Source organism: Lycorma delicatula, chromosome 4 (genome assembly GCF_047948215.1).
Source record: "Lycorma delicatula isolate Av1 chromosome 4, ASM4794821v1, whole genome shotgun sequence".
Classification (NCBI taxonomy): domain Eukaryota; kingdom Metazoa; phylum Arthropoda; class Insecta; order Hemiptera; family Fulgoridae; genus Lycorma; species Lycorma delicatula.
The window spans coordinates 1148521-1161961 of record NC_134458.1 but is presented as its reverse complement, the minus strand read 5'-3'; the positions used below and the strand labels follow the sequence as shown (position 1 = coordinate 1161961).

Here is a 13441-nt window from a genome sequence, read left to right as displayed (position 1 = left end):
GTAATGCATTATTGAGTAAATTACAGGAAGCCACCAGAAAACGAGTTACTTCTCCCTTTCTTTGGACTTGCAGTTTCAAAGGCCTATAATTTTTACAAAAAAATTGTGTAAAACATAATTCATACAAATTTTTTTCAATTCTGGGGATTATAAGCAAATTTTTTTCTGAGAGATTCTCCAAACATAGTAATGTTATCAAAATAAGTTTTTGATGAAACATTTACATTGTACTGGCGTAGTCTCTTGTGGGTTTGTTTTAAATGTTATTTTATAGTAAATTAACCACATAAATGTGACAAACTGTCAATATCATTTTACAGTAATCTGGCATTATACAGTTTTAATTCATTCACAGTTATTATTCTGAATTTCACTTCATTATAAATTATGAAGCAGAACATTAAACAATGTAAAAGTGGTTTCACAAATATTTAGATATAAAGTATCATACATCTATTGAAAAAAAGATACTTAATTTTTTTTTCTAATTTCATGAAGCAATTTATTTAACTGATTCCGTTATATTGATAAAGCTATGTTTTGAAGTCATATTTATTGCATTTGATTCGTGTTTAGAATATTTAATTTTATCTTTTGAGTCAAATCTTACATTTCAGTGCTTAATGTCCCAAATGAGCTGTTTATTAGTCTATAAAATTTATTTATTATTAAATTTTACATATTTATTAGCCTAATTGTACTTAACATTTTACAACATTAAATGTTTAATAATTAAGAACCTATTCCAAAAGTAAAGTAATTTGTCTCACGCCTACTAAATGTCAGTTTCACAATATTTAATTAACAATTAAACTTTTTATCCTCTCTAAACACCTTAAATGTCATTGAAATTTTTCTTTTTCTTTTTAGTTAAGGATATCTTAAATTTTCTTTAATTATTATTTATATATCAGGTAATCATTTTTACTATTAATTAGTAAAATAAACTATACCAAAAACATTTTGCTAACTGTCATTATGCGACCAATGTTACAATGCATAATTAATCCTTGAACATCCAAAAAAAATAAATAAAAAAATGGCTTAATATTATAGCAAGAAAAATACAATATTTGCATCAAACCTAAAATAATTCATCAATATCTTCCAATTAATATTTTATGATATAATAAAGTAGCAATTTTAAAAGTGTTAATTACAAAATTTTAGAACATATAAAATTAATATGCAAAAAATTACTTAAAACATATATTAAAAACAATATAATCATCATGATGAAATCATTATCATTAAAAATAAATAATAATGCCTTATTATGCTTCAGTCTCCATTTTTTAATAAATTGCTGGTCTGTTTTAAATATCTTTCCGCCAATTTATTTAAAATTGAAAGATTTTCTTTTATAGAACCTATGAATCCAAAATAATTTTAATACTAGGTTTTAGTTAATCAACTCAAATTATATATGTCATTGAAGCGTACAAAAAATTGGGCTAAATTTATTTTCATTAATATTTTCTAAATTTGTGTTCTGTATCTATTTAAAATCTTCATGTATTTGTTTTACTTTTTATTTCATGTATAAACATTTATTCTTACATGAAGGGAGTGTTCTGGGAGGTATTAAAAAAACATGCAGAACTGATCAGGACATGAAAATTTACAAAAACGTTCATATGGACAAACAGATTATCTTACTTAATTTTCTTTCTGTCTACCTTTTTGTGATTTTTCAACATAAATCCATATCTTAAAAATGTATTGAGATATTTTAATGTATATTTAAAGGAATGTATATGTCCCAAGAGAAAATAAAACAAGTACTTTCTTTTTCCTGTTTAGTAACTACCGTTTAGATAATACTTCAGAGGATGAATGAGGATGATATGTATGAGTGTAAATGAAGTGTAGTCTTTGTACATTCTCAGTTCGACCATTCCTGAGATGTGTGGTTAATTGAAACCCAACCACCAAAGAACACCGGCATCCACGATCTAGCATTCAAATCCATGTAAAAATAACTGGCTTTACTAGGACTTGAACGCTGTAACTCTCGACTTCCAAATCAGCTGATTAGGAAGACGCGTTAACCACTAGACCAACCCAGTGGGTTAAATAAAACAAGTACTGCTCCTAGATTGTATAACTTACTTCCTAATCATATAAAAACCAGTAGGAGCCTAAACACTTTCTTAAAGCTACTAATACAATGGCTAATTAATATTGAATATTGATAACACTGAAAGTATGTTCCATGTAATTACAAGATTTATGATTACATATATAATTAATTATAATGCTTTATACTATTGGTCTTTATATAGTAATAGATTTTTTACATATATAACTTAGCGGGTAGCACGGATGAAAGGTTTATTAGTAAACAAATATTTGACTACGATTGATCTTCTCTATACTTAACTGCACAGAAAAGATAAGTTTCCACCAGAGTAAATAATGAATTGAACCAAAACTAATCCTCCTATATAAGGTAAAACTGATTACTTTTCCCCTTACTCTAACTAAAAGAATTAATAGAAAAGGGATGGTGCCACAAAACGAGGAAGACCCTTGTGGACATCTAATCTTTCATCTTTTACAAATAATATAAATTAAGTATAATTAAGTTAAGTAATAAATATTTAATTGTATTAAAAAACAATGTTAAATTAAGTATGATTAAGTTAAGTAATACTATAATTAGTATTAGGATTACTCCATTAATTATTAATTCTGTAAAAATGAAAGAAATAAAAAAAATAATAAAGAATAACTTTGAAATTATAAAATGGCGGCCATGTAGCTTTTTAATCATTAATAGTTACATAAACATTTGTTTTATTAGATGAAAAATTAAGTCTCTTATTATGAACAAAACTAAAATTTATTACTTCAAATCAGCTGAAATTGTTCAAGTGCAAAATTAAACAATTTAAAATTTTTTACTTGTTTTACTAAAAATTGAAATTATTAATTATTTTTAATTCACAAATATTGAAGGAATTGAAAATGGGCACAAAATTGTCAAACTGCATAATTTGTGCAGAGTCCATGTTCTGGTTATTAAATAAGTACTTTTCTGACAAATGTACTATTGTACTGTTACTAAATAAAATTTGAATTTTTCTAACTTTTCTTTTTCTTATTAAATTGACTTACACCATTTTGTTCAGTATTAAATTCTCTATAACTTTTATTTAAAAGTTTTACATGTTTATTACTCATTTTAACAAAGTTATTTTACGTCAAACATAAAAAACAGGACCGTTTTACCCTAATTTGTTGATTTTCACCACAGATGTCTTAAAACCTACTGCAAGTACAGTTCTGAATGTATTTTATTCTATTTTTCAGGTAAAAAATCATAAGAAATTACTAATTCTGCCCCTTAATTAACATTCTAAACATTTCAGTATGATCTCATTTCATTGGGGAAGCTGAAATCCAAGCAAAATCTTTTACTAACTGTAATTCACAAAGGAAGTACTTTAGGACAATGTTTATATGAACTTTTTCAATTATTTTCAGAAGTAGAATAGGTTATGAAAGTCCCAGGAGAACTTTGTGATACATTCTGTACCACAACTAATAATATTCTGTATACTAATAATATGTAGTTTAATAATAATACTGTATATTGTTTAAACATGTATATATATAACATCAGAAATCACATGTCTTCTTTATTCTCCATAACCCTCAGATTGATAACTCATAAATAAGCATTTGTTCTCTTTCCACTAAGTAGATTCTCAAACTCCTAAAGTGGTTACAGTTTGTTTTTTCCACTCTGTTATTTAATTTAATCTATGAACTTTATTTTTAGATTATTCAGTTTATATGTGACAAATATAAAATGTCTTCAAAAAAGTTTTGGTGATAGATTTTTAATGATTTATAAAGTTGAAAATGAAACTGTTTATCTAGACAACATTCTTTTTTATGTACACTAAAAAGAAGTCTAATAAAGACTCCATAAAGAGTTTACTTTTCATTACAGGTGCTTTTACTGTATGTATAATTATATTACGTTTTAATCATTATATACCACATATAATTATTGAATTGAATTAAATATATAAATTTATGCGATAGAATTGTAGTAATAAATGAGTTTAAATTAAAAAGGAGTGAGAATAAATTATATGTAATTCGGGTTATTACAAAAGAGATGCAAGCTGGATTTGAATAAATTGATCATGGTGTGGAGGGGGCCAACAATATAATTGGGGGACCTGGGGACGCCTACTGGTCATCTGGATTCAGATAGTAGAGTGCCTAGGTGATCATTAAGAGGCTGTACATACCATGGCTTTGATCCGGACCCTGCATGATAAGAGGGGAGGTTTTTTAGCAGATGAGAGCCCCGCAGAGCTTTTCCCTCTCCCCATGGAAAAAAAAATTTTAATACGACAATAGTTCAAACTATACATAATAAAATGGTTCCCACAGAGTACAGAAAATTTGTTAGAATATTTTGTTAATGAGCTTAATAGTAGTTTTGGTTAATAACTGTAGTAGCTGATGCCTCAGAAAAATAAAAGTATCATTAAAATACTCATTATCATTGAAAAATACTAAGAATTTTTTTAAACTTCTTAAAATACATGGTTAAATTAGTTACATAAAAAAAAAATTATTACACAAATAAAATTGACTATGAAATGTCAAAACACACATTTTATATCGATAAAAAAACATTTTTTTCCGATAGAAAACTGTGCTTTTAAAAATTCCTGACAATAAAACTTGAAATTACTAGATTTTTTCCATAATAACTATTTTCTGTGACTGTTTTGTAACAGAAATTATATATATTTTTAAATGTTACTGCTATTTACAGACTAAAATTATGTACCAGACGTGCTTTAAAACAAATAATTATTTTAATTAAATATTACTGTAATAATAATAATGTAAACATGAGTACATGTTTTGTATACAGATATACAAAGTAATATCGTACTTTCTATCAGTAATTTATAACAATTACGTGTGACTTTAGAGTAGCAGCAAACCTAATGTTTTGACTGAACAAGGAAACAGATGAACAATAATTTAAATATTAGGTAAGAAACATAATTCTATTACACAGTATTATATTAATCTACTTTGTTCTATTTTTAGACATTATTAAAGGATTTCAACTACTTTCAAACATTTTCTTAATATAAAATAAAATAATATAAAATTTTACACTTGCCATTAATATATATATGTATATATAATTCTTTTTTTAAAGTAAATTCTTTTATGAATCATACTCCTCTGTACTATATACAAATATATTTATTTTATTTTATTAGATTAACCAAAGTACAGAATAAATAAAGTACGATGACACCTTATTCCACTATAAATGCTTTCGAGATTTACTCGCATCATCAGCTACATTACATGTTCATATATTCATCTCAAATTGCATTACAAACATCATAAAAGATAATAACTTATCAATAATTTATTTATTTTATTTAAAATTTAAGCCTAAAATCTTTTTAAGAATTTAAACTTTTATTCAGTTAAATTAAATTTAAAAAAAAAATTTTAAATTAACAAGTTTTTACATATGAAAAAATTTAAACTGTTGAAATCTAAAAACCGAAATTTTTCGCAATCACAATACTTCCTTTACTTCGTACAAGGAAGTAAAAATCAAAGCACCCTTGGTCTCATAAAATTAACACTTATACAAATATGATTAACAGAGCAATCAAATGGACATATAATAATGAAGATAAGTTAAATAATGAAATAAACTTCATAAAACATATACCTCTTGAAAATGGATGTAATACTTTAATTAATAACATTTATAAAAAACAAATATCAAAATACATAATAACAAAATAAGATACAAACAAGTGAAAACATATTCATAAAGTATTTATACATAAATAATAATATTGAAAACATAACTAAAACTTACAATAAAAAAATATTTAGACCAACATACAAACCTAATAACACATAATAAAATATAATAAAATAAACAATATTTGTGTAATTTATAAAATTAAATTCACAGATTTTAATAATTTTTAAATAGGAAAAACAAATAGATCCTTTAAAACTAGGCTTTTTGAACGCTATAGAAATTATAAAAATAATAAATTAGGCTTATCTAATTTGGTGAACCATTTAATGAACAATAATCATTCTATTTCTGATATTAACAAATTTAGGAATATTAAAGATTAATTAAGATGAAATAAAATTAAATATATTACAAAATAATTACATATATATAAATATAAACAAAATTCCAATTTGATATACCATCAGACATTTTGTGTTTGAGGATGATGGTTTATTGAATGAAAAATATGTGCAGCTGTCTTCTACGTATTAGGAAAGTACTGAAATATGAATACCTCATATGAATCAATCATTCAGTCTATAATTATAATTATTATTCATGAAAATGTGTTTGGCACATTAAAAAGATAGTTGAATAAAAATAAACTTACCTTTTCATCCTCCTTCTTCTCACTTTCAAATTCTTCTTCCCAGTCATTATCACACTATTACTATTGCCCTCTTCCTTTGCTACATCAGTATCATTTATTTTAGGTGGCTTCTGTTTTTCATAATTTTCAAATGTTTCACATTTAATGCCATTTTTAACTTTACGTTTTACATCTAGATTGTCTGATTCCTGAAATTAAGCATATTATACCGATTAAAGACCTGTACAAAATAATTTTTACTTTGTTTTATTATCAGAGGTGTAAAATATATAAAACAATGTTGGGTCATATAATTTAAACAAAAACTTAATTTTTTCTTCTTTTTACTTCAACTTTGATTACTTTCTTTTTACCCTTTCATAAAATGATGTAAAATATGTTAAGCAAGTTATTTAGATAATTATATAATTGGTTATCTGATTTTACAGCAAAATATATCAAATTAAAAAAAGAAATGTATCTAGTTGATGTTATTATTTATGAAATGGCAGACATCTCACCTAAAAACCATATTTTTTCCAAACTTTATTCAGCATTACTTCGGTAACTGGTTGTACTAAATTTTTGCTAGATTAGTGAAGAAAGCAAGACAACTTATTAAAATCACACGTATGTGAATAATAATTTAAAGTTTTAATAATTTATAAGGTATCAAACTTTTAAGTTGTGGATAGATAAGTGCTGATGGTTATATATATATATATATATATATATATATATATAAAAAAAAGTTTCTAGATCAAGAACTAATGTACTAGCTCATTTTATTACATAATGTGTAATAATTTAAATTTGCTTAAATTGAACCTGAAATTGATTCCTGGTGCTGAACAATTACAAATTTACATTGAATTTAATTTTTTATTCACTTGATTACTAGTTTTTCAGCCCTGAGTTCCTGAGGTCTGATGAAAAATGGATGGTGGTCTATTTGTACATAAAGAAAAGTGAAAAATGAAGAAATCATATTACAAGAGAATTAAAGATAAAGTAGTGATAATGGAATCTGTGATATTTTGCTTACAACTCTGTTAACATAGAATAAAAAATGTAACCATCAGTTTTTTTTCTTTCCGAGTAGTAAGAACTACTCACAACTGGTAAATCTGTTAAAAAATCTGGTGTGGACACCACATGACTTCCTTGTACACCTATTAAATTACATATACACATTTTTTGCTGCACTTATTTCATTTAAAAATAAGATAAAATATTCCAATTCTTTAATAAAGTGGACAGTTACACAATTGCTGAAATATTAGTTTTGTTAACATCAAATATTTATACGATTATTAATTCAACTATCTTACATGAAATATTAGGATAGAGTAAAAGTCCCTTTATTATTCGTATTACTAGATCAGTATGATTCGTATCTTCGTGAGTTGCTGATTAACAAACTTTTCAGATTTCTTGTGTGTCGTATAAATAAAAGTTAATAATAATTAAATTATTCCGTTTAGCGAACTCCTGTATACTGGTTCCAAATTGTTCATTTTGACCTTACAGTGTAAAATTTCATTTTTATTTTTAGGTTCGGTCAACTAAACGCCCAGGGTGTTTATGTAGTCCAGGTTGAGTTAAGTGAAGTTATGCAACCCCAGTTCGAAGCTGGTTTAAAGTCACCCACGTTTGACAGTCCAGGTCATGTCCTGGAGGTGTTGGAGCTCTGTTTGGGAACCATGGAGGGGGCTCGATAGATGTAGAGTTCAAAAATCCCTTTCTCGATTTCAGTCTCGGAGGGAGTGGTCGCTCCATCTGGTACATTGTATGTCGTGTATCGAAAGATTGTCTGAACCGATCAATGTACTCGGCTTCAGCTCGACGTATTCCAGGTTCCTCCATGCCTGCCGCTCGGTGCAACTTTTTAATAGAAGTGAGTTTCATACATCCCGTTATTAAACGACTGGTCTCGTTCAGCGCTATATCAACCTTTTTGGTGTGTGTTGATCTGTTCCACACAGGACATGCATATTCGCCTGTTGAATAGCACAAAGCTCTAGCTGTCATCGACAGGACGGTTGGCTTAGCACCCCATTTACTGCTTCGGAGTTTCCTCAGGAGATTGTTCCTCGTATTTAATTTCAACATTGTGCTTTGACAGTGAGCCCTATGCGTAAGTGATCTGTCTAATATAACTCCAAGGTACTTTGGCGCTTCTGAGTGTTCCAGCTGCTGATCGTTCCATATAACATTCAATCGTCTTATTGCTTCCCTGATTTTCAGATGGTACGCGCATACAATTGTTTTCGCTGGATTTGGTTTTAAGGATTTTGTTTAATAATACTCAGTTAAACCGTTTAGGGCTGCAGTAAGTCTCTTCTCAACTTCTGGAAAAGTTCGATCTTGAACAGCCAAGGCAAGGTCATCCGCATACAGGAAATGCTCGGCCTCGGGGAAGATAGGTTGATCGTTGGTATACAGGTTGAAAAGTAAGGGTGATAGCACACTGCCCTGAGGCAGTCCATTCCTCTGGTTTCTCCAGCGACTTTTCTTTCCTTCGAAGCTAACATAAAAACGCCTGTTCGGTAGTAATGATTCTACTATTTTAGTTAGTTGGTGATCCCCTGTTGATATAAGTATTTTTTGTAGAAGCAGTCTGTGGTTTACTGTATCGTAAGCCGCCGATAAGTCGACGTATGCAACGCCTGTGATGAGTTTCTCCTAAAAGCCCTGTTCAATATGCTCTGTCAGCTTTAAAACTTGACCTGTAGAGTTTTTGCCCGGTCTAAACCCAGCTTGTTGAGGAATAAGTATCTGATCACTAATCCTAGGGTTATATATTCCCCAACTATTGGTCTTACTCAGAATGTTATCTGTCATCAGAATAACATCATTTCAACTTTCATTCACAAGAGAAAGTCGGTCATCATCCCCGACACCCAAAATCGAGAAAGGGATTTTTGAACTCTACATCTATCGAGCCCCCTCCATGGTTCCCAAACAGTGCTCCAACACCTCCAGGACATGACCTGGACTGGCAAACGTGGGTGACTTTAAACCAGCTTCGAACTGGGGTTGCATAACTTCACTTAACTCAACCTGGACTACATAAACACCCTGGGCGTTTAGTTGACCGAACCTAAAAATAAAAACTGAAATTTTACACTGTAAGGTCAAAATGAACAATTTGGAACCAGTATACAGGAGTTCGCTAAACGGAATAATTTAATTATTATTAACTTTTATTTATACGACACACAAGAAATCTGAAAAGTTTGTTAATCAGCAACTCACGAAGATACGAATCATACTGATCTAGTAATACGAATAATAAAGTGACTTTTACTCTATCCTAATATTTCATGTAAGATAGTTGAATTAATAATCGTATAAATATTTGATGTTAACAAAACTAATATTTCAGCAATTGTGTAACTGTCCACTTTATTAAAGAATTGGAATATTTTATCTTATTTTTAAATGAAATAAGTGCAGCAAAAAATGTGTATATGTAATTTAATAGGTGTACAAGGAAGTCATGTGGTGTCCACACCAGATTTTTTAACAGATTTACCAGTTGTGAGTAGTTCTTACTACCCGGAAAGAAAAAAAACTGATGGTTACATTTTTTATTCTATGTTAACAGAGTTGTAAGCAAAATATCACCGATTCCATTATCACTACTTTATCTTTAATTCTCTTGTAATATGATTTCTTCATTTTTCACTTTTCTTTATGTACAAATAGACCACCATCCATTTTTCATCAGACCTCAGGAACTCAGGGCTGAAAAACTAGTAATCAAGTGAATAAAAAATTAAATTCAATGTAAATTTGTAATTGTTCAGCACCAGGAATCAATTTCAGGTTCAATTTAAGCAAATTTAAATTATTACACATTATGTAATAAAATGAGCTAGTACATTAGTTCTTGATCTAGAAACTTTTTTTTATTTTATATATATATATATATATATATATATATATATAACCATCAGCACTTATCTATCCACAACTTAAAAGTTTGATACCTTATAAATTATTAAAACTTTAAATTATTATTCACATAAATGTGATTTTAATAAGTTGTCTTGCTTTCTTCACTAATCTAGCAAAAATTTAGTACAACCAGTTACCGAAGTAATGCTGAATAAAGTTTGGAAAAAATATGGTTTTTAGGTGAGATGTCTGCCATTTCATAAATAATAACATCAACTAGATACATTTCTTTTTTTAATTTGATATATTTTGCTGTAAAATCAGATAACCAATTATATAATTATCTAAATAACTTGCTTAACATATTTTACATCATTCTATGAAAGGGTAAAAAGAAAGTAATCAAAGTTGAAGTAAAAAGAAGAAAAAATTAAGGATTTGTTTAAATTATATGACCCAACATTGTTTTATATATTTTACACCTCTGATAATAAAACAAAGTAAAAATTATTTTGTACAGGTCTTTAATCGGTATAATATGCTTAATTTCAGGAATCAGACAATCTAGATGTAAAACGTAAAGTTAAAAATGGCATTAAATGTGAAACATTTGAAAATTATGAAAAACAGAAGCCACCTAAAATAAATGATACTGATGTAGAAAAGGAAGAGGGCAATAGTAATAGTGTGATAATGACTGGGAAGAAGAATTTGAAAGTGAGAAGAAGGAGGATGAAAAGGTAAGTTTATTTTTATTCAACTATCTTTTTAATGTGCCAAACACATTTTCATGAATAATAATTATAATTATAGACTGAATGATTGATTCATATGAGGTATTCATATTTCAGTACTTTCCTAATACGTAGAAGACAGCTGCACATATTTTTCATTCAGTGAGTTTATCTGTTGCTTGTTACATTTCTGAATCATCAGCTTCTCAATTAGCAGCAAAATATAACTTTTGCAGCCAGTCCTTAAACTGCAAGCTATTCACATGGAAAGGAAAGCACTATTTTTTTTTTACTCTTGACATAAATAACGATTGTCAACAGTTTGATTAGTATTTTTATAAAAGGAACAACTTTATGTTGTCAGTGACATATGTATTTTGGTACATTTATGCATACTAGTTTTTCTTATTCGTTATGATTTTATACCGGCAAATTATCCAATTAAATATTACTCCATTACATAGTATGACATTATACTACATCAACCTTTCACACCACCTTCTCTAACAGAAAAAACTAACTAATAATTTCACAGAGGAAATACCCTGTTTGTAAAATGTATACAGCATATTCATTATTTCTGGTTCATTTATATTTAAATGCCTCCATTATATTAAAATGACTAATCTAAGAATTATGATGAAATTACAAGTCAATGCAGAATTACTTAGTTTTTATAATCATAATACTAAACATAATCATAATTGTTTTTATAAACATATTGTTTAAAATTTTCATTTAAAAGAATCATTGAAAAACCAATTAAAATGAGAACTGTTATTAATGATTAAGTTCACACATTGGAAATTAAGAACCTATTCTCATGTTATTAAACTTGACAAGTAACCTTGTTTTCAGTATTTGCATGTTACAGGAAATCAATCAATCATCAGTGAGATAAGTTACTTAAAATAGGGAAATTTTGTTTAAAAATTATATCTAACCTTACATCAGCAGTTTTTATTATTATTTTTTATTGTTTTAGGAATCCAGTGATGATATTAATGCATCCAACCAATTATACTTTTGCAGAATTTGTCGGCAGCATTTTCGCTATAAGATTCCTCTAAAACGCCATATGCAAAGAATTCATCAAAAGGAAAAGCCTACTGTCTACAGTTGTAGACCATGTAAGATAGCTCTTTATACACCTCGAAAGTTTTTAGAGCACTTTAAAAGCTGTCCATTTGGATACCCCCAAAATAAAAATATTTACATGTCAGCAGTGCAGTAAGGTATTTGCTATACAGAAACATTTAAATCAACATGAAGCTGCACACGACAAAACTAAACAATCTTTTGCTTGTAGTCTTTGTGGCAAAGAATTTACAAAACAGAGAATACTAACTCATCATATTTCAATGCATAAAAAAGAACTCTGGCAGAGTTGTAAAGTATGTAAAAAGCCATTTAAGAAAGCTAATGATCTCAAAAAGCATATGATAACAAAATACCATATTTTTGCGCAAAATGTAAAAAAGGTTTTCTTGAAAAAAATCAATTTAAGAAGCATAAGAAACGGTTCCACAAGGCAAAAACCAACATGTACTGGATGTTTAATTACTAATCAACTAATATGAACATAAGTTTATGAAAACTACTGACAGCATAAAATCAATAATAGAAGCAACTTTTGAATCAAAATAAGTTAAATTAAAAATTATTCATATTAAAAATTTGTTTAAAGTAAGAGAAATATGTTACAGGAAAATGTTATGTTTAATTAAAAGAATATCTTTTATAATTTTCTTTATTTTAGTAAGATGTAATTATTACTGTGCTTAAAAAACAACTTGATAAATTTGTTTAGAAATATAGAATTTGTTCCATATTGGTCATGTTGACTTTTAAACTTATTTTTACAACCCATATACATTCTATTAATATTTTATTACTGTGCTGTAACTTTTAACAGGTATAGTAACATACAATTTAACCATGCAAGTAAGAAAAACTGATCCAAAAACATGGCAAACTAATAAGAAAAGCAGTTTCACAGAAAAGTAAACAAATTTTTTTTCTTAAATGATTATAACTTTTCATATAAATATTAATAATACTTTACACATTTAACCTAATCAATATGTCATTGATTAATAATTAAGTAGAAATTTCTGAAGAATGGTCTTTTCCAACAAATATATTTTATATTTATAGATGTCTAATTAATCTTTGAACGGAATACCTGCAGAATTACTGTGCAGTGTACGTGAGGAAGAGATAGATACATTATAAAAACTGGTGTGTAATATTTACAAAAAAGGAGAAGTTCCATCCAACTTCAAAAAGTGTTATAGTCATGATACCAAAGAACGCAAGAACAGATAAATGTGAAGAATACAGAAAAATTAGCTTAACAAGTCATGCCTCAAAACTCTTAACTAGAATTCTGTA

At 27.7% G+C, this 13441-nt stretch overlaps 1 protein-coding gene across 1 annotated transcript in view; it reads left to right on the top strand.

The window, feature by feature from the left end:
* LOC142323038 (ATP-dependent RNA helicase DDX54-like) overlaps positions 1-12831 on the top strand; it is a 32827-nt gene extending 19996 nt beyond the window's left edge. Inside the window, exon 3 of the mRNA XM_075362130.1 lies at positions 12033-12831. Within this exon, the coding sequence (XP_075218245.1) occupies positions 12033-12281 (249 nt within the window). The 3' untranslated portion in view covers positions 12282-12831. The remainder of the gene's footprint in view (positions 1-12032) is intronic.
* Positions 12832-13441: the final 610 nt, after the last annotated feature.